General features: G+C 38.2%; 2 protein-coding genes across 3 annotated transcripts; both read left to right on the forward strand.

Moving 5' to 3' along the window:
• The first annotated feature begins 300 nt into the window (after positions 1 to 300).
• LOC124855452 (delta-like protein 4) lies at positions 301 to 9,474 on the forward strand. Its single transcript, XM_047345334.1, has 11 exons — positions 301 to 730; positions 830 to 1,081; positions 1,291 to 1,348; positions 1,651 to 1,920; positions 3,532 to 3,592; positions 3,817 to 3,947; positions 4,036 to 4,205; positions 4,457 to 4,676; positions 5,787 to 6,528; positions 7,076 to 7,175; positions 8,198 to 9,474. The coding sequence occupies exons 1-11, from the start codon at positions 677 to 679 to the stop codon at positions 8,201 to 8,203; spliced, it is 2,064 nt and encodes a 687-aa protein (XP_047201290.1). The 5' UTR covers positions 301 to 676; the 3' UTR covers positions 8,204 to 9,474.
• A 2,247-nt stretch (positions 9,475 to 11,721) lies between these two features.
• Positions 11,722 to 14,690, forward strand: LOC124855454 (glutathione-specific gamma-glutamylcyclotransferase 1-like). Of its 2 annotated transcripts, XM_047345337.1 has the most exons (3): positions 11,722 to 12,137; positions 12,275 to 12,310; positions 13,625 to 14,690. In XM_047345337.1, exons 1-3 carry the CDS (start codon positions 11,967 to 11,969, stop codon positions 14,024 to 14,026), a joined length of 609 nt encoding a protein of 202 aa, XP_047201293.1. In that variant the 5' UTR covers positions 11,722 to 11,966; the 3' UTR covers positions 14,027 to 14,690. The 2 variants fall into 2 exon arrangements, with proteins under 2 accessions (XP_047201293.1, XP_047201294.1); XM_047345338.1 differs by lacking the exon at positions 12,275 to 12,310.
• Positions 14,691 to 22,294: the final 7,604 nt, after the last annotated feature.

Below are 22,294 nucleotides of genomic sequence, written 5' to 3' on the forward strand. Positions count from 1 at the left end.
TTCACAATATTGGTCTATATTGTGAATTTCCCCTCAGGGGTCAATAAAGTATTTTTGAATTTGAATTGAATTTGAAAAGTTCAAAGGATATGAATTATTTTTGAATTATTTTACAATGCTCTGTACATCCAGAGGGGAAAGCTCTGAAAGCAGATGAATTTAAACACACTTTTATAGAGGCTTGCATTGAATACCTTGATGTTTACTCTTCAAGCAGACAAGAAGGTGGAGAGGACAGTGGGTGGTGTTTACTGCTGGTATATAAACCAGGAGGGGACGTCAGACACCCCTCACTGGGAGCCACCATGCGCTGATGCTCCGCCACATGCTCTCATCACTGTTGGCAACACAAGCCCCGTATCAGCAGAGCAGAGTCAGACACCAGCCGACCGTCACGATGGATGGGCCTCATAAAGACCGCAGAATGACTCACTTGTGGATATTAACGTTACTGATTATTGTTTAACGTTTAGCACTGGATAGATAACTCGGTCTTTTTGATTGTTTTTCTCTTCTGGATACGGATTGTGGAGCTGGATCTTATATGGGCTTTGGAAGAAGGATTATATTTATTCTGATCAATTTCTTTTAACTTTTTTGCTCCTTTTGTTTGGAATAGAAACGTTTTGTGGGAGGGTGAACTGATTTCTGGGATACGAACATAAAACTCTAAAGGATGGCCGATTGGTTCACCTCTATCATCGCAATAGTTATGATGTTATTTACTCAGGTATTTATTTTTATTTTTATTTTTACTTTTAATTGAAATAATTTATGCTAAAAAAAAAAAAAAAACTATGTTCCGCGCTCACTGTTAATTTCCTTTTAGGTTTTGGGATCAAGCGTGTTCGAGATAGATCTTCACCACTTTCAGAATACAAAGGCTTTGCTGGCAAACGGACGCAGCTGCAGGTCGGAGGGCTGCAGGACTTATTTCAGAGTTTGTCTGAAGAACTTCCAGATGGAGGTGTCTCCTGGAAGGTGCATATTCGGCACAGCGAGCACACCTGTCCTGGGCAGCGACTCCTTCAGCATCAAGCCGGACGCGACCGTGCGGCTGCCGCTCAACTTCACCTGGCCGGTGAGAGCAGGACACACAATTTAATGCTGGATAGCAAAATAGCAAAACATGATAATAAAAATAATTGGATCCAATCCATCGCTATATATATATATATATATATAATAAAGAAAAATGGTATGACTTACATAATTCTTAAAAATGCAATACACAGTTTACCGATTTTCGTTTTGTTTTAATCTTGATTTTAAATCATTTCTCTTTCTCAGGGTGCTTTCTCGTTGGTTATTGAAGCTTGGTATTCTCCTGCAGCGGAGCAGCCCGCAGGTGAGGAGGTTCTTGCTACTTTGCACCGCTAGAGGGAGACATAAGCGCGGCGCGGTTGGGTTAGGCGTCAAATGTTTATTAGGATGTTCTCTCCCATACGAATATTTTATGTGTTGCATTTAAGTTTGCATCCTTTTCGTAGGAATATGAACTTTTGGCAAAATTCATGGATTTCACACCTTCTCTGATTGATCTTAGGGAAACATTGATAAAAGGACTCCAGTGTTCATGCAGATTTGTGCTTTAAAAAATGCAGCCTTAATAAGTGCATTTTAAGTTAATGCTTTACCTTTTCTCTACAGATTCCAGCAACCCTGAATTATTGATTAGCTCCTTTGCTACCCAAAATCAGTTGGGAATTGGGCCCGAGTGGTCCCAGGATGTGCAGACAGGGATGGGGACGCAGACAGAGCTAAGGTACTCATACCGAATCGTCTGCAAAGAAAATTACTACGGGGACACCTGCTCCAAAATATGCGCTCCAAGAGACGACCATTTCGGCCACTACACCTGCACACCTGATGGGCAAATAGACTGTCTGCCAGGATGGAAGGGAGAGTACTGCCAAAAACGTAAGCAAGAATGAATTAGGATACGCACTCTTTGATTTGCTGGTGTTAAATAAGAAAAGGATGGTTGTCTCGACCCTGGTTTTAAAGAATAAAAGGTTGAAATAAGGTGGTAAAAATGCCCTTTTAGTTGTTTAACCAATAGAGATTTATGTTTTAATCATTAGAGCTGTTTGTCTATGTTTGTACTTTGGTCTTCAAATGTGTTTCTTCGACTACTTAGCCTTTTTTTCTAAAGTCTTCATGTTTCAAGAAGCAGTTACATGGTAACAAAAATTTAATTCAACTACAGATAAGTGATACTATTGAGTTGTTGATAAGGGTGATATGGCTCTCCATCCAGGGCACCCTTATGTCAGATGGTGGCACTAGCAATAAAAAAAAAATCCAATATTTTCCAGTTGCATCCAAACAACTTTACTATTACTTGTTTGTACATCCAGTCAATGGGCAGTAGGTGCCTTGTACTGTTCAGTGCAAGTATTGTATGGACTTGCAACGCTAAAGAAGGCATCTGATTCACAGTTTATGATATAGTGCTGAATGAAAGGGGTATATAAATTTTTTTTTCTGGAATTTAGACTGCATTTGATCATTTATAGTTAAAATTCTAAGATACTTAGACTGATCAAACTTGGAGTGGGTTGTTCTACCCAGAGTCGGATTTAGGAAGATTATCCTATGGGATAGAGACAGTTTTTGTGCCCTACCCACACAAGTTTCTTTTACATGTGCAAATTACAATAGAGTGATAGTTAAATTTACATAGACTTAAAGTTTTTATGTCTTTTCCTAATGAAACAATTTTGCATTTCTCCTTCCTCATTTTTAGAAACATGATGATCCATAAAAAAGAAAAATGCAAAATGTGTGGCAATGTACTGCAGTCACTGAAATACCCTCAAAGGCAAAACATGTCAAGATCAAAATGGATTAATGATTTTTCTTTGCAATGTGTTTGCAAAACATCCATTCCTCAAAAAAAATTTGATGCCCCAAAAACCTTCGGGCCTCTGGCTCCTTCCATATATCCAAAGACCGGCCCCGGACAGAGATTCACAAACACAAAAAATCATATCTTATCTTTAGCATTAGGAACCCTTTTAGATTAAAATAAGCTGCAACATATAGACTGGCCAAACCTAGACTGAATGGTTTCATATTGATTACAGATTTGTGAGACCCTTACTATAAAAGAAAACAGCTCATCAAAAAGCTGCCACTGCTGTTGAGCTTTAATTTAACTCTCTCTGGGCGCGTGCGCTTTAATCCCAGGCGGTGGTCGCAGCAGCAGCACGCGCTGGGGTTAACTATCAGACGCCACGCGTCACCTAATTGAGGGTTTCTTTTGTTAAGATGGCGCGGGGCAGCAGCTGCAAACGGGGCTCGAACCGTCCTCTGGAAACAATGGGTGCAGCTGTCCCTCAAAACAGGCATCTGCTGCGCTACAACCACACCCTGAAAGAGTGCAAAAGCAGTGCAAATTCAGTGCAGCACAGGGACAGATGTATAATGCTTAGTAGGCAAATATTATAAGGTGATGAAGTGCTTATTAACAATATTTCTATATAAATACCTAATTAACATAGTGTAATTTTTATTGTGTATGTTCAGCCATCTGTCTTGAAGGCTGCAATGAAAGCAATGGGACCTGCCAAATACCAGGAGAGTGCATGTAAGTATTAAAGTATGATAATATCTAATGTAATGATCCAGAATGAATTAAAGATGATCACAAACTGCTCCACATAAACTGTAATAAAGCAGTAACAAACATGCCTTTCTGTTTCAGTCATTTTAATGCTGTCAGTGCTCTTTTTCATTTGTTCCTCTGAGTTTTGTTTGTGTGTGAGTCTAAGTGTATGCTTGAGCCAACTGTCATGTTTTATGTGTGAACAGATGCAAAACGGGCTGGCAGGGACTCTTTTGTGATGTGTGTAAACCCTATCCATCCTGTAAACACGGTACCTGCGAAGAGCCGAACCAGTGCACCTGCAAAGAGGGCTGGGGAGGCATCCTTTGTGACCAAGGTGCTCATTCTTTTTAAAAGCAACAGGGAGCTGGATGATTAAGATAAAGCAAAGTGGTTTGATGTTTTCTCTCCCCTTTTGTTTACAGACCTAAACTACTGCACCAATCACAGACCCTGTGCCAACGGAGCCACGTGTATGAACACAGGCGAGGGTCACTACACCTGCTCCTGCCTGCCAGGCTTTGCTGGGGAGAACTGTGACTTAGAGGTCAGGGAGTGTGACAGCAAGCCCTGCCACAACGGAGGTCGCTGCGTGGTGAGTCCGGAAGTCGCTCGCTCTCCTTTCCCACAACACAGGCTTTCCTGTTTTTGTTTTCGCCTTGGTCTATCTGCAGCTCCAGGAGGATGCTATTGATTGTCAAGTCAGTAGATGACCCAGTTCACAGACTGTGTACTGGAAATAGAATTCAGACTAAGAAGAATGGGGTTCGTTAGGGCAAGATACAATAAAAAAACATTTGACACTTAAATTTTTCTCATAAACGTTTTCTTCTTTTTCTCCTGCAGGACTTAGAGACAGGCTACTCATGCATCTGCCCGAACGGGTTTGAAGGCCCACACTGTGAACACCGGATACTGACTTGCGCAGACAGGCCTTGCTTCCAAGGTGGAAATTGCAGGGAGAGGGACAATGGACGAAGTTACATATGCGAGTGTCCAGCTGGATACACTGGACTCAACTGTGAGAAGAAAGTGGATAAATGTACCTCGCTGCAATGTGCCAACGGTAATACGTCAGCCTCAGGCCCTGGCTACACTGCTACACATATGTTCTTTAAACCTGAGTGGGTCCCTTCATTTTGTGCTACAGCTGAATACACACAGAAAATGCTCTTTTAAAGCAATATATACATACACTCTATTTTTTAAAGAATTTCATTAAAACCATTCTTCCATAAAATAACAAATATTCATGAATTTTCTATTCCATTAAACACCAGTTTTATTCTCTTTTTTTTTTACATGAAAGACAAACAGTTTTTCTTCCATCCCATATATATAACTTGTATATTTTTTGTATTATCCAAGTACGGTAAAGTAAGCAATGTCCAGCTACAATGATTCTAATCATGTTTTTTATTTTTTGTGTAAACTTCTCTGTAAATTTGCTCCACCTGGCTTTAAGGATGGCCGTTGAAATATTTTGTATCAGTATATTTTAGTGTCTTATTTTCATGAATGTTATTAATAATTTCCATCGCCATATTCTCTTACATAACAATTAGTAATACATTTTCTGTAATTTTACCCCATGAATGACAGTTTTAGAGATTGAAATGCTACTGTTTGTTGTTTGAGAGTGTTTAGGTAGATTGTTTTTGTATCCTATATATGTCAAATTGCAAGTGAACTATCTGAGCCTGGGCATGTCAGATGTTGGGGTTTTCTTTTTGTTTATTATTTGGAAAAAAAAACAGAAAATATTTGTGCAAATTGGTAATATTTTTTGTGTCAAAAACTGATAGCAAAATTGTGCAAACTTGTTGCGTTTTTCCATCCCATGGGTATACATTTGTAGATTTACGGTAAATGCAAATTTCTTCACCTTATGGAAAACAGTAATTTTTAAAGAGATTTCAACACCAGGGAATGAAAAAAAAGGCTTAAAAGAGAAGTCAAATTGCATTGGTAGGGTTTTCAAAAATCTATTTTTAAAATAAGTAATTGGCACAAAAATGGTAAAGGGATACAGATTGCTCTGTTTAGTTTTAAAGGCATATAAACATCAAAAAAGTTTAGTTTTGCAAAATATGAGGGCTAAAATATTTTGTATTTGTACACTTTCTGAATACCTGCATTAAAATGATTTCCTGTGCCATTTTGTTTGTTTCTATAGGTGGACATTGTGTGGTTCAGGGTAACCTCAGAGTGTGTAGCTGTCGCTCAGGTTTTTCAGGGCTGCGTTGTGAGATCAACATTGACGAATGCTCCAGGAACCCATGCGCTAACGGCTCTACCTGCGTAGACCGCATCAATGACTACACCTGCATCTGTCCGCCGGAATACATGGGCCGCCGCTGTGACAGGCCTGTGAACCGCTGCTCCTCTCTGCGCTGCCTCAATGGTGGGACCTGCACCTATGTACCCACAGGCAAACCCACCTGCATCTGCTCTGCTCCCTACAGTGGTTCCCAATGTCAAAACAGTGACAAGCTCTCGGCAAACACAACCAGCCCCAACACCAGCTTGGAGCCCAGCGAAAAGCTGAACTTAGTCGCCGTCGGCTTGGGTGTTGGCCTGGTTACTGTTCTGGTGTTTATCTGCATGGCAGTGGTGGTAGTACGCAACAGAAAAAAACAAAAAGATAAGGAGCTCGACTCTAAGACGATGAACAACCTCTCCAGGTCGGACTTTCACAAGGAGAACCTTATTTCTTCTGTTGAGCTTAAGAACACAAACAAGAAGATCGGTCTGGAGGTGGATTGTCCCACGGAAAAGTCTAACCATAATTACATCAACAGCTATCAGCTGGACTATAAATCCTCCATGAGGTACAAGGATGAACTGTCCCTCCTGTGCAAAGATGAAAACTGTGAAAAGACATTAGAAGACAGAAAACATTTGAGTAGAATGTACAGGTAAGAGCACAGAAAGACAAAAAATAAGCTATTCCATAGAGATCATTATGGGTCTGGTCATTTCACCCCTTCGCCATATTGTACTTTTGTGAACTGATTGTTTTCTACCCGACTTTTTCATCTGCCACAGAATAGTTTTACCGACTTTTGTACCAGCATTGTCATCCAATTATTTAAAGTGATTTTCTATGCGGTTTTGTGACTCTTGTAAATAACATCGACCAGCAGTAGAGTGCTTAGGACTCATTTTGGTTTGATCAGGGATCATAATTTGTCACAATTCAGAAGACTTAACCAACCATAGGGGTCAGAACCCCCTATTTCCATCAATGGAAAGAGGGGTGATAATCATGTATCTAAAGAAAATAATTTACAATCCACAAAGACAAATAAACTGATTTGCAATGATTTAAGGTCCTTGGGAACATGATGATTCGTTTACATTACGACATGAGGGTATGATTTAGCAAAGGGCGGAACTCTTCTTTGTCCATTGTTATGATTGCTTGAGATTCAGTAACTCATTTCATGCATCTTGTCTTCACAGTGACTGTAGAATATCAACAATATGCTCCTCTAAAGAATCAGTCTATCAGTCTGTCTTTGTAATAGGAGAAGAGAAACAAGAATGCATCATTGCCACTGAGGTAAGCCTTTTCCTGACCTGAAACATAATATTCAGGTAATTCCTGTTTGTTTATTTCAGTGATTCAGTTCTAAAAGTGAAACTACCCAGTCATTAGACATAGAGTTACATATTTTAAATATTTATTTATGTTAATCTTTATGATTGTTTTGATAACAGTTGGTCTGGACTTGTTTTTGCATGAATAACTGTATCAGTGCAGCATGGAGGAGATCAGCCCGTGGCTCAGCTGATGTGCAAGGAAGCCCAAGTTGCTTTAATATCAGCCTACAGCTTGTCTGCAGACTACTTGTTTGATGCTTTCATCTTTCTCTTAACAATACTCATTAGGTTTTCTAAAGGGTTTAGGTGAGGTCAGTTTGCTGACCAATCGAGCACAATGATACCATGGTCATCAAACCAGGTTTGGTACTTATGCCAGTGTGAGCTGGTACAAAGTCCTGCTGGAAAGGAAATAAGCATATTCATAAAGCTTGTCAGCAGAAGGAAGCATGAAGAGCTCTTAAATTGGCTGCGCTAAGACTTGGGAAAACACCAAGGACCAACACCAGCAGATGATATGGCTCCCCAAAACATCATTGACTGAAGAAAATTCACAATGGACCTAAAGAGACATGGACTCAGTGCCTCATACATCTCCCTCCACACTATGGGACCTTGATCTCCTTTGAGCTTGTTCATTTTTTCCTTCCACTCAATTTTCCATTAATATGCTTGGATAAAGCACTCTGTAAACAGTCATTTTCTTCAGCAGTGACCCTTTGTGGTTTACAGTCCTTGTCAAGGGTGACTGTCTTTTGGAGAACTGTCAAGTCAACAGTTTTGCCTATGACTGGGTATCTCATAACATAGCATAACATAAAATATCTGTATTAAAAATCCTTGTTATCATTGTTGGTTTTAAGTATTCTAAGTTTTTTAGATAATCAGTGATATTCAAAATTATTCTGTTAACCAGAAAAAACAGTTAACTTTAGTATTTCATGACTAAGATTAACACAGATTTTTCTTGGTTTCTTCCAGGTATAATAATCAGAACGTGTTTCTCATTGTGAAGATTGGATACCTTGCGGACTGTTTACACTTGCGAAGAGACTGGGATTTATTTAAAATGCAAGTTGCTGCTGTTGAAAACTTGATAACTGGATGTGCTCGCTGATTATAACTGAACTAAAGCTAATAATCCTTTGAGAATGTACAGACTGAAGCGAGCAAATCGAGGCTCATGGATCCACCTTTTACTGTTGCAACTCAAACCCTCGTCTGCTTCGTCCAGCTTAACCCCTGGGCAAAAAGGAGTCACTTTTTCTGTGCTGATTAGGACAGGAAGACTGATCACACAAATCAGCTGTAGCACAAGTCAGGCTTATTTTTATTCTTTGTGACCTGCACTGTACTATGCAAACAAAAGAAGGACACAGAAAACTACTGAAAACGGTTCATTTGTGAGGGATATATTTGGGATTTCTGTAAAACAAATCTGTTTTTATGAAGAATGTATGACCACAAAAGCCTTAAATGTGTGTGTATGTAAGAAAACCATTTTTGCCCTGCCTTATCTTAATTTCTTTGCACAGCATCTTGGAGGTAACCATAAATAATCAAAAGATGCAAATTAACACTAAAACACCATACAGGGAAACTCATGACTGGGCCTTGACTGTTTTATGCAAGCTCACCCCAATAAAGACAAAGACACGTGACATGACTATCATACCAAGGACGCCTTCAGTGGAAATTACTGAACCAATAATGTTATTTTGTAAAGTTACTATTTCAGTAGTAATTTTATTATATGAAGCACTGATCCTTTTATGTTTTATAAGATTGTTTTGTATATAATGTATATTTATATGTCGAGATTAGATGCGTTTTAAGTTGATGCCACAAAAATGGCAAATTTGTTTTTTTATTGTTTTGTTGTTTTATTTTATTATTATTATATATTTTTTATTTTGCTATAAAAAAAGACATGCAGAACACATATCTGGTACACTGTTTGTTTGTCGGTTGTCAGTGAGTTTTCTTGTGGTCGAAGTAGAGATTTCAAATTAAAACATCCATAAGCTCCGTCTGTGTCAGCTGATCTAAAAGTCGGCTCAAAGATGCTTTAATATTTGCCCTGGTAGCTTTTATCATACTGTGTCCATGGTGACGTCTGTCTCAGTTTGATGTGAAAACAATGTGCAAGCATTCATTCAGTGGACAGGATTGTAAATGAAAATATGCAAATGAATATACTTAAACAGTGTGTATGTGAAAATAAAGAGGCCTTATGGTCTTAATGCTTTACTGCTTAACTGAGCAGCTGCTGTACCTTTAAACATCTGGCTCATATTCTACGAAAAAGAAACCTGAGAAGGAAATATGCACACAGCTGGCAATATTTGTTAGCAACCTGGTAAAGATTTATAAAAATCCTAATTCCCTTTTATTGCAGTTAAAGAATGTCACCCTAAAAAAGCTTAAACATTTTACCTTTAATTTGAGTATGTTTATTCAAGGGTTAAAAATTTCACGTTGTCTTGTTTAACCCCCGTTTTACAATAGGACAGCGCTTAGTCTTATATAACATATCACAAGGTTGGATTACACCCTCCATCTTTTTATGGCTGTTAAGGAAGGGACTGAGTAGTTCTTGTCTTTGTTAACCTGGAAAATTATGTTGAAAATTGACTTTTTACATCTGTTCTATGTTTATTCAACATATATTTTCTTAGGAAGAGGAATCTTTGACCATTCCTCTTTGTATAATCTCAACAGACTGTCCAGAGTCCTGGGTCTTCTACGCTGTCTTTTCTTTAGCTCAAACCACAGGTTTTTCTGTTGGATGTAGGTTTTGTAATTGAGATGGCCACGAAAGAAGGTTAATGTTGTGTATAGTGAACTATTTCTGTGTGAATTTGGCCATATCATTTGAAATATTATCCTGATGAAAGACATTCATAATGATTAATATTCAGCCTACTGAGAGAGGCCGACAAATTTTTATTTAAAATGTTCCTCATGTATCAAAGATTTCATACTACGCTCTCTAACAGGATTTAAAGGGCCTTTTTGGGAGAAACAGTCCCGCAGCATTATATATATCCTCTGCCGTACTTAACGGTGGGAATGAGCAGCTTTTCCTTCCGGAGTCTTTTTAGTCTTATCTGAAAAAAAACCACACAGTTCCAATTAAATTCTGTAGCATTAAACAAACTCTACATGTTTACATTTGTGATGGTAGGAGAGAAAGGGCTTTTTCTTGACTTCGCACCCAGACAACCAGGTGGGATCTTGATTGAGTCTAATGACACTTGGTCGGTCCAAGATGCCATATTTTGTGGTTGTACTTGACAGTGACATTTGAAGATATTTTTTTCTTTTGTTACCTCATTTACTAAGCTCCACTGTACTCATTGAAAGATAAATATGATTTCCTGGTCAGAATAGTGGCCTGTGGCTTAAATAAATGGAAACAAAGTCATGGATCACTGTTTGTAAACCTTAAAAAAGGTAAAGTCTACAGCTGTTTAAATATGGCTCAGTTATGAAAGCACTTTGAGTGGTCATTGTGACTAGATAAGCACTTTATAATTTCAGTCCATTTACCATTTAAATATAAAAGACGCTCCACTTAAATGTATTTTAAAGGGAATATTATATCTATCTATTATATCTATATTGTATCTATAATACAACAATTTTTTCCTCCACTGAATATACTCAAATAAAAGTAGGAGTTTCTCAAATTTTCAGCGAGAGATGCAATCAGTTTTAATAAAATCTTCATTTAAGTGTTTTTAAACATCTTTAATGGAGCTGGCAAGCACTCATTTAGAACTTTGAGGACTGCATATCAGCTGCTGTCAAGTTTCTATCCCAGAAAGGGTCAAAACATGGGAGCAGAAACTTGCAAATGTTGCTCAACTTGAAGATTCTGCAATTTTCTAAAGGTATAGCTGAGGCTTTCCTAACCACATGGGGGCAGGATTTGTGTTGTCTTCTCATTTAGTTCTTGAGATGTCACACACAGTGACAAGCAGTGGAGAAATGTGACATGTATCAGTCTGCATGAGGACAATGAGGTTAGACGGATTAATGAAAAAACACCTAATGAGCTTTAGAGAGCACCGATATATCAGTCCTAGCTATTTATAGGTAATGTGATTAGCTGCTTGGGTTTACTGTTTGACACTTTTAGGGTGCAAGTGGTGATCAGATGGTTCACAAATGGAAGAATACAGTGCTTAAAGCACATAAATGTATTCTCATGATGTGAAAACATTTTTAAAGTGTAAATGTTGTCACTATGTATGACAAAATAACTAAAATGTAAGAATCTGTCTGATCGAAACATATGCGTCCTTTAAATTTAAACCTGCTGTTTGCTTTTCTTGCACCTAGAAATGTAACTTCAATGTTTTCCAACCTCATGAACTTCAATTTCATCACTGCTCAATCTTGATAGGCTTACATTCTTTAAACTCCGCCCACTTTGCGATTTGATTGGCTGAGCTGGTGTGGCTTTGGTCGCTGAAAAACAACTCCACGTGTTATTTTTCTCCTGTGCTGAGTGAAGAAACGGACAGTATCTACAAGTTTAAGTTAGAGGACAGCCTGAGTATAAATAAACGCAGCGCTGTCAGTATGTTGATGTTGTAAAAGACGGTTTGTAGGATCAGCACTTCTTTAACAGGAGCGGTGAAGTGTAGCATACAGGATGGACGAAAATTAATAAGACTTATCAGAGATAGGAAGCGATCAGTAGACCTGAAGGCCTTGTTTTGTTTAGGGAATATTGATCACAATGAAACCTCTGGATATCGTAAATGGAAAAAACAGCCTTTGGATCTTTGGCTACGGATCTTTAGTTTGGAAACCGGATTTTGCTTATAAAAAAAGGAAAGTTGGTTACATTAAAGGATACAAGAGACGGTTCTGGCACGGAGATGATTTCCATCGTGGGGATAAGGAAAAGGTATATCCTGTGGCCAGTTTTCCTTAAACATAAGTTCACTTTTTTCTAAAATGAATGTAATACTGACCAAATATTTACATGTATTGTTAGTATTTACAAAAAATATATATATTTATCTTTGTGTCTTTGCTCTTCAGCCAGGCAGAGTTGTCACACTAGTAGAAGATCAGGAGGTAAATATCCTTTTTTGTCTAATCTGTACACAGCAAGCAGTCAATTATAATCCCCTACAAAAAATGAACATTCTCAGGTTTTGTGAAGTTACTCCCAAAAACCTAATTTTATTTAAATGGTATTTTACGTGATAGACCAACACAAAGCAGCACATAATTATAAAACAGAAACGAGATTATACCTAGCTTTTATTTTATTTTTTCCATCTAATCTTTTGGGGCCATGTTTCTACCATCTTTGCACATCCAGAGAATTAAATGTTTCTTTACAAAATAGCTGAAGCACAGTCAGATTTGCCCGCCCATAGTCTGCTGGAGATAGGCACCAGCTTCCCACTATGGAAGAAGTGGTAGAAAATGACTGACTGACCGACTGACAGTCAGATTTGATGAAGAGAGCATCCATTTTCTCGTTTTGCCTCAGATTTAGATCTAGACTTTGACTGGGCCATTCTAACACATGAATCTGCTTTAATCTAAATCAGGCCTATGTAGTTTTGTCTGTATGTTTAGGGTTCATGTCCTGCTAGAAAGACGACTGCCCCAGACTCAAGTCTTATACCTCTAACACAAGTTTTCCTTCAGGAATGCCCTGTATCTAGTTCCATCCATCTTCCATTCAACTCTGACCAGAGTCCCCATCCCTGCTGAAGAAAAGCATCCCCATAGCATGTTGTTGCCACCATCATGTTGCATTTTGTGTTATGGGTGATATGTAGAGGTAGTTTTCCACCACAGAAATCCTGGTCAATTAATTAATTGTCAATTTTAGCAGTTCATATAAATGCTTTAATTCAACTTTTCACTACAGAATGACATAAATTAGTCCTAAGTTTTTTGTTTTTTTGTTTTTCCAACTTTCAAGTAGGTCTTGCAGATCTAGAAAAAGCATAGGTTGCTGACCCCATGTTTAGGTGGATGGCCATGGATTGAAGCTGCTGAAAGCTTTGTTTCATAACCTAAACCTTAAATTTCTCCACATCTTTATGGCTGAACTGTCTAGTGTGTTCCTTGGTCTATGTAGTCATTAGGTGATTTCTGAAGGTAGTTGGTTGCACTGGATTTTATTCAGGGGTAACACCGTAAAGGGGGCTGAATAGACCAAAGGAGCCCAGTCATGTGTCGTGTCATTTTTCCTTTCCATTTCATAATTATGTACTATTTTGTGTTTCTTTTTACTGTTTTTTATTATTATTTATTTATTCCAATATTAAAGAATAATAAATATGGGTTTCTTCATCTATCAGGTTTGATCATAGCATACTGTATGTGTTCTAGCTTGCACTGCTGACAATGCTGTGTTTTTGATTCCAGGCCTCCACATGGGGCGTTGCCTACGAAGTGCCTGAGTCCCACATGGAGGAGTCCCTTCAGTACCTGAACATCAGGGAGGTTATGTTGGGAGGATACACAACAAAGATGGTGGAGTTTGTCCCTAAAGAGAAGAGCCACGGTCCTCTGCTGGCTCTTGTCTACATCGCCACATCGGACAACCCCATCTACCTCGGTCCTGCCTCGGACATGGAGATCGCAGCCCAAATTTCCATTTCCAGCGGGAAAACGGGCCACAACATTGAGTATCTGCTCCGGCTAGCAGAGTTTATGAGGCTGTGCTGTCCAGAGGTGGAGGACGAACACCTTTTCTCTATCGAGGCGGCTGTTTTAAAGATTTTCCCACGAGGAGAGATCACACCCTCAGCCAAAACATCTCTCTAACAGGGGCCTTAAGTGATGGCACACAGCACCAGATTTTTAAAGGGACCTGAACATTTGGGTTATATGGATCTTTAAGAACAACCATATGATTTGTTGTGAAGGAATTCTTCTTTTTGTCAATAATAACAGAGACTTTCACTACAGTAATGGAGGGCCTGCTGTGTATCACATACACAAACACTTGTTTTCCTTAAAAAAAGACAAAAATAATTTGTTCCTTTTTTAAACTTGATTGTCTTTAAACATTTTCAAAATGTACTTTTAAATGTATTTGAATACAAAGGCAGAATTGCAGATCACTGTATTCAGATTTTTCTTTGGCTGAAAAGGCTGAATTTGCTCTAGGGACTCCTCTGGAACCTGTGGAGATCATTGTTGAGGCTTCTTCAGATCCACTGTTATACAGACCGCTTGAGGAGATCCTTCCTCCCCACAGCCATATATCTACAACAACTCTTTAAAGAAACTTGTATGAACATCCAATTTGCTTTAAGAAATTATAAAGTAATTTTGTATTAAATTTAATTGAACAAATATCTGAAGCATCCACACAACAGCTGGATTTATGCAGAGATTAAGTTACACTGAGTAAAGAGGGGTGAATTTTTATGTATGACACTGCAGATTTCTTTTCTAAGATGATTGAAAGGTTTATAATTCACAACGATGAGCTACTTTGTTTGGTTTGGTTTGAGTTGCTTTGTTTCTTTGTTTTTTGGGCACAAAATTCCATTAAAATACTTTGAATAGAATAGAATAGTGTTTATTGTCTTTGTACTTGGGATACAACAAAATTGAGGATACAATTTGTACGATACAAGATGTAAAAAGTTCAGGATGAATGAAGACTTGTGGGACATTGCATCTTTTTAACACTTTGAGGGAAAATTCTAGGAAAACAAGGAGATATCCTGCAGAGCATTTTATCTAGTGGCGCTGGAGTAATTGTGTGCAGCAGTGTGCACACAAACAGCAGTTCTTACATGGAGAGAGAGAGTACAAAGAGTCATCATGGAGGCAGGGGAACAGATAGGGTTTTTTGACTTTAGTTAGAAAACATTTAATGGCTCAGCTCAATCCTCACCAACAGGTAGTAGTGTTTTCAGTGACACTCATGCAACCTCTCCCAATGAAGGCTGGCAGATAGCTTTGAAACAACATAAAAATGTTTTCTGTGATTTCCAGAAGAGCAACTTGTTGATATGTGTTTGTCACATATTATGCATTCCAACCTGGTACAAACTGTTCATCAAAAACAAATTTTATGACTCATGGAAGCTCATGTACCCTACCTTGTATTCGAATACCCACAAATGCATTGGAAAACACTGCACATTCTGTTCCAAATAAAATAATGAAGAGCTGTTTACTTAATGTGCTACTCTACCGAGAGTGTAGATAAAAGAATGTTAGACTGCACAAAAAACAGCAGTACTACATTTTTCTTTAAAAAACTTAAACATTTACTATGCAAACTAAAAAAAAGCTTGGAGATTAAAATTTACTGTGAGTCACTAAACTAATTTCGTTGCATGGCGTTGATATTTTCTGGCACCTATGGACAGCCCAAGGCAAGCAAACTATATTGCATAATTTCTCAGCATTTCTTGGTTTAATCTCAGATACAGCATGATTGATGTCAACACACAAATTGTTGCGTTAAGGTCCGGGGTATGGGTTGGCCACTCCATAGCAGTCATCTTGTTGGCCTGGAATCATTATACTACTCACTGGTGTTTTTAGAGTCAATGTCTTTTTAAAACACCAATAGCAAGGGCAATTTTTCTTCAGCATGACCTCTTCAACTGTTTGTATTCAATCAAACTATAATCCATGGGTTCTAGTTTATGATAAATGGGCCCAAATCCACTGGTTCACACTATATGAAAATACAATGGCAAAAAACTGGTTTTGAGTAAGTATTATTCATTTCAACAGTTTTTATTCTGAACATATTTCTAATGGGGTTATTCAATTGAAAATCTCCCGAGGTAACCCAGTGAACTAATTTATAAAAGGAAACAAATGTAATGATCTTTGCTGGGACCCCAACCATGGGTTACAACATAGATGAACATAGACTCTGTGGTTTAGAACTGTACAATCTTTCAGCTCAGCACAGGAAGAGGAGTCAGAGCTGAATCTCTGAACAAAAACACCATGTTCCAACATGACGTTCTCTATTTGGATCTCAGGTGAGAACCGGACAGGAGAGGCATAGCGCGTGAATGTCTCCTTGCAGCTGAAGTTCTTTAAACTCACAGGCGAGTATAAGATCGCTACCTTCGTAAATCCTTGGATCCAAAGTGACTACGATCCGGCGGCTGAATCCCTGCTGATCCTGTACAACAAAGTTAAGTAATGATCTGCTGTTCAAGAACCCAGCATTCAATCATGAAATGGGGGTAATTAAGACAAGCTTGACTTCTCTTTTTGAGGCCTACAGAAAGCCCCTACCCCTAATTGAAGCGGTTTTAGCCCACGGCCTGGAGGGGAGGCAACAGCAGCATCACACACCTCCCTGCGTGCACGTCCAGGCAGCGAGAGCTACCCCGCCGCAGCGCGGACACTTAAGTAGTAAAAACGTGCTATTGTGTACAGCTCAATCCACACATGGATCACCAGACAACTTCACTTCTCAAAACCAGCACTTTTGGAATCTTTTCATCAGAACGGTTCCCATAAGAGGTGGTGTTTTTAGCATACAAATTGGTTTAGGATCAAATAATCTGAATAACGATTATTTCCTGACGTTTGCTATTGTTTGTGTTGAGATACTCCGATAAGTGCTAGCAGACTGGCTGCTCAGCTAATGATGTGTTCTGTGTTGTGTTTGTAAAGTTAAGACAACTTTATTCAAAGGGTGATTTTAAGAAGATATTAATTCAGAAATACACTGCCATATTTGTAATCCATAGTTATACAGTAAAACTGCACCAAACTTAAAACGTTATAAAAAAATAGGAAACAATTATTAAAACTTAAAAGCCACTTGCTCTCCTGAGAATAGGATATCACTTGGTATCTTTTGAACCAAGCATGCTTTGTTTAGCAGGAACATACGCATTGCAACAAAATGGAAAGGTCAAGACCTTAGGATGTGCACAAGTGTTCACATGTTCCCCAAAAAACATCATGCCTTTCGAACTCTCCATCTGCATGTTAATGTGCACCATGATTGAACCATGACCCTTGAACTTCGGTTGGTCACTTAAGAGGCTGAAGGGCACCCTGGAAGTGTGTTAAAGAGAAAGTGACAGGATCACTAGTGGAGCTTATCTGCTTTAGAGAACCAACACTCTACACGGGGAGGTCACCCCACTCTAGGTTCCTAAAAGTGGACATCAGTGCTGCCTTCATATAGGCTACTTCATCTACAGTATCAATAAGGCACAATGGCAAAGAACTTCTTCACAATTTATCTTTTAAGATACATTAGGAAATAACTGTTTTACAAAATCACCACTGCCACATTTATTGGCATCTCTGCTGTTGGTACTTCTTACAACCTCCTTGTTGTTATTAGGACAACACTTAATCTTCTCCAATAACATTTGAAAAGGTTGGAGCATATAGAGAGGGATCTTTGACAATTCTTCTTTGCCCAGCCTCTCTAGATCCTCCAGAGTTCTGGCTCCTCTCATATTATCTTTTTGATTCAGCTCATCTCTGTGAGATATGGGTCCAGGGTCTGGGATGGCCAGTTTGATCCAACTGATCCAGAGTCTCATGGTGAAATGCCAAACACCACTGTGTAACGATCGCAGCAGGGTAGAAGGTTTTGAATTAAGCATTTCTACATTGGTTAGGTTATATATTGTGGGTCCAGCTAAAAGACCCAGCCATGACCCATTTTCTGCTTTCATATAGAGGCCAAAACATTGTAATTTGAAATGTTCTTTTATGACAAAGATATCATCTAACAGTTGTTAGTAAGACTTGGTTGCTACAGGATGCCACTCTTTGCTTTGGGATTTAGAGACTTACCTCTCATACCATCCCACTGCATCCCAGATCCTCCAATAAACTTAGCAATGAACATGAATGACCTTTCCACATATTCATCCTTTGTTTCAAGATGTATCCACCTCAAATGTTTGTGTTTAAGTCAATGATTATGACAGATTTTATTTCTGGCATGCCTCCCAAGCAACCAGGCGGCATACAGATAGTGAGTAATTATTGTTGTGAAAACTTGGCGAACACAAGGTGCCCGTCTGTTGCAGTTCTCCAACGCCCAGTGAGCTTTAGAGACTTTATTTACTTCCCTTACCATCCTCCTCAGTGTGCGTGGTAACATGATAAACACTGGTCCTTGTTGTCAAAGTTCCAAATGTTTAAAACATCTTAATTATTGCTCTGACTGTAGACATAGGCAAGGTTAGGTGAGTAGTCATTTTTTTGTAGCCAATACCTGATTCTTGAGAGTCAATAAACATTTGACTCGCTAGAAAGGCATGTTCTCTTCTCTTTCTCATTTTGAACATTGGCTCAGATAAATTAAATGCTAATTATTACAAATTTTTAAAGTGATCAGGAACTCTGATCACTTTAAAAATTAATGGAAGCAAATACTCAAAAATGTTTTTTATATTTTTGTCATGAAGGAATTGTTTGGGTTGCCAAATGCTGTTGCAGTTCTATAAAAGCTATTATTTCTAAATGTTGGATGTTTTTACCACTAAAGAAATTAAATAAATTTTTCATTTTTTTTCAATGTGGTCTCCTGTTGGTCTCCTGGAATATAATATTATCTGTTTAGGGTTTCTAATTATGATTACCAGGGGTGGTAATTAGTGCTAAGGATGCTGGAAGTCAAAAATGAACCATATAACACCAAACATGTAATTTCTGAGACCCCTACCTCTTTAACTTATTTGGTACTTTACTGAAAGATGCCGTATCTTTTAAAACTCCTGCTAAATACATTTTTACAGAAGTTCTATGAAATGCAATGGCTGTTTAAGGCTGGCATGTGTTTTTATACTGCAAACAAAATCTATTCTTCCGGTTATGACCATTTCACAACCACAAAAGACAGGGTTCGTTAGTCACTGTACAAACATTTCCATCCAATGCTCACACGAACCTGTGAGCATTGTTTCTTCTCACACAAAAACAGAACATCACCCTCTGAATCTTTTAATGTGATCTGTTTGAAGAAAGAGGACTGAAGCGGAATTGACTAAATTAGACAGCACCAGAAAGCCCTTTAATCTTTCATTACTTCTTCACTGCTTGACGAACAACACTTTTTATGGACTTAATTTTGTTTCCTAATTATAATTTTACTTTCACTAAGATTTTAGTTGGCTAAGCCTCGGTTCAGTGCCAGGGATTTAATCTATACATATTGTTCAATAAGTTTATTTCATCATGAAGTAGCAACATGTGGTGGTTGCTATGCTTAGAGCAGAGGTGGGTAGTGACTAGTTACATTTACTTGAGCAACTTTCTAAAAGAAATGTACTTCTAGGAGTAGTTTGAGTCACTTGGAGGTCAAGTAAATATACAGTAAACAGTAAATATTGCCCTGCGATGGACTGGTTGCCCTGTCCAGGGTGTACTTGGCCTCTCGCCCATAGACTGCTGTTGATAGGCACCAGCTTTCCCACGACCCCATACGGAGGAAGCGGGTGAAGAAAATGGATGGAAGGATAGTATATATTGTCAGTGGAAGTAATTTGCACTGTTTTGACATACATTACCTACTGCATATATTGGGTTTAAAAGCGTTATGTTGTAAAAAGTGCTATTTGGAAATGTTTCTTTCATCAGGGTGAATTTATTTTGTCATGATGTCATTAAGTTTTACTCTTTAAATTACAGAATTTGCGTGTAACATTCAGATTACATACTTTTTTCTCACATGAGTAGCTTTTTGGTTGACTACTTTTTGCTTTTACTTGAGTAATATTATTTTTAAGTAATGCTTCTACTTGAGTGAAAGTTTTGGTTGTGTTAGCAGGCTGATGTTGGCTACGTAGCACCAGACAATCCATCTCATTGGGCAGATATGTTGATCCAATAAAGTAAAATCTATTTGTAGAGGTTCTCAACAATATTTGTTTTATGTGCTGAATAAAATCAATTACTCTGCTTCATTGTATATAAATTTTTATAAGAGTTTTGTTAGCTGGCTTTCTTCTGCTGTTTTTTAAACTTGCTGATAATGTAGTTTATAATTATCAGCAGGAATATGACAAGAAAATGTCAACACTTTCTTTTACCTTATCTTGTTTTATGTGCTGTCATTGAAAAAATTACTGGGCTGCTTCCGGAGCGGTAACATTCATTGACAAAAGATCTGTGAAATAAGAAACAACTTTTTTATTGTAACAGTCATAAGTTTGAAAGTGTTTCCCACAGTTTCATTGTGTTTTTGTTGCAGGTTCTTAGTTTATGGGCCATGAAACCAAACAAAACCTTCTATCAGAAGGATATCTAGGAGGACAATGGTGCTAGAGGGAGGTAAGGGGTGTGCTTCCTGGTCTACTGTGCAGGAATGCCAGGAAAGCCAGGAAACATCTGAATCTAACTCTGCAATGTAATCCAAATCTTTTCACTTACCCAGATGGCTTTACATGAGTATCTACAGGTGCAAAGAATCCAGAAACAAGAGGCAAGGAGCCAATGAAGGGCAAAATATGTGATGACGCAAAATGTTTTATGCACCTTTTGCTTTCCATGATGTAGTTCGCATTGTTCTTGTTGTTTCATGTAAACCAGTCATGCCTTTTCTAATAGGTGTATGTGAGAATTGCTTTGTATACAATAATGTTTTTATAATGATTCTTGTTTCCTTCTGACACTGTAATTCAAGGAGTGTATTATTTATTTAGAGTTAGGTAGTAACTACATTTACTTCAGTAGCTTTTTAAGAAAAATACTTTTACGGCACAATGCTTTTTACTTCTACTTGAGTAATATTATTTTGAAGCTACACTTCCTTAAAATAATCTCTGGCTACTTTACTTTAAGTTACTTCACTAAATGAGGAACAAGCATGTTTTAACCAAACATGCACCAAATAAACACATTTGCATTTTGTGTTAAAGTAAAACATCTTGTTTGTGCACAAGCTTCATTATTATTAAGCTTCTTTACAGTAAACAGAATACCCTGACAGGCTGAGTGTAACCTGTCCTGTTAAACCTCTGCATGGTCTTGGCCACCATACTGCAGCTCAGTTTCAGGGTTTTGGTAATCTTCTCATAGCCTGGACCATCTTGATGTCAGTCAACAATTCTTTTTTTCAGATCCTCAGAGAGTTATTTTGCCATGAGGTTCTATGTTGAACTTGCAGTGGTCATTATGAGAGAGTGTGAGAGTAATAACACCACATTTATCACACCTGCTCCCCATTGACACCTAAGACCTTGTAAAATTATCTAATCACATGACACCTGGGAGGGAAAATTGCTAATTGAGCAAAATTGTGACATTTTTGTCTGTTAGAAAGCTAAAGATGAGGAGGGATTTCATTTAATTTACTTTTATAAGCATTTAAATTGTGTCATATATGTGATTTGTATTCCAGAAATAGGGATTCCATAACTTTCCCTCAAAGGAAACGGGGCAGACCCCTCTCAATGTTCTATGGAGGGTAAAGTGGGATTAGCTGGCTGGTTCAGGACCCCCACTATCCTCTAATGGGCCAAGAGAAACTAAGCTGACAGAGATGCTTGCTAACCAACACAAAGCCCTCTCACATGTAGGCTTTGCACAAAAATGAGGACAGGATGATTCACACTAATCTGGTAGAGCTATAAATGACACAATCCTGCTAAAATAATGTTATCTCAAATTATGCAAATGCCTCGATCCAACAAAGACAGCATGGCAGTATATTCCGAGTCTTGGTATTAATGTTATCATGGATTTTCCTTCCATAACTGGCTGCTTGTCAAGAATGTGGACAACAGCGTCTTAAGCAAGGGTGCGGTGAAACCACACAGGTCTGAATTCCCATGAATCACTTGTCCGGTGACAATAAGGTGCAAGAATTTGAGCTGACTGAGAGTGGGATTGAATTGTTTGCAATTAAAAGATGGATAAACACCTGAAAAATTGTTGGGTGTTAATGGTCAAAATGGGAACGTAAACCAAATTTAGTCTTGATGCGAGTTAAATTGTGAGTTAAGATCCATTTGTAAATCATTAAAAAATCTGTTTACTAAGGAACCTGTGCAACAAGAAAGGGCTAAAGTCGTATTTCATCGGGATTTAATATGACAGATCAACACAAAAAAATGCCTATTTGGGAAT

This window comes from Girardinichthys multiradiatus, chromosome 19 (genome assembly GCF_021462225.1).
Source record: "Girardinichthys multiradiatus isolate DD_20200921_A chromosome 19, DD_fGirMul_XY1, whole genome shotgun sequence".
NCBI lineage: Eukaryota > Metazoa > Chordata > Actinopteri > Cyprinodontiformes > Goodeidae > Girardinichthys > Girardinichthys multiradiatus.

Excerpts from the sequence above, each read along its gene's own strand:
- LOC124855454 (XM_047345337.1), top strand. The coding sequence starts at position 11,967 with ATGAAACCTCTGGATATCGTAAATGGAAAAAACAGCCTTTGGATCTTT. Across the intron at positions 12,138-12,274 it reads ATCGTGGGGATAAGGAAAAG|CCAGGCAGAGTTGTCACACT; the intron begins GTATATCCTGTG and ends TTTGCTCTTCAG. Across the intron at positions 12,311-13,624 it reads CACTAGTAGAAGATCAGGAG|GCCTCCACATGGGGCGTTGC; the intron begins GTAAATATCCTT and ends TTTTGATTCCAG.
- LOC124855452 (XM_047345334.1), top strand. The coding sequence starts at position 677 with ATGGCCGATTGGTTCACCTCTATCATCGCAATAGTTATGATGTTATTT. Across the intron at positions 3,593-3,816 it reads CAAATACCAGGAGAGTGCAT|ATGCAAAACGGGCTGGCAGG; the intron begins GTAAGTATTAAA and ends ATGTGTGAACAG. Across the intron at positions 4,206-4,456 it reads ACAACGGAGGTCGCTGCGTG|GACTTAGAGACAGGCTACTC; the intron begins GTGAGTCCGGAA and ends TTTCTCCTGCAG.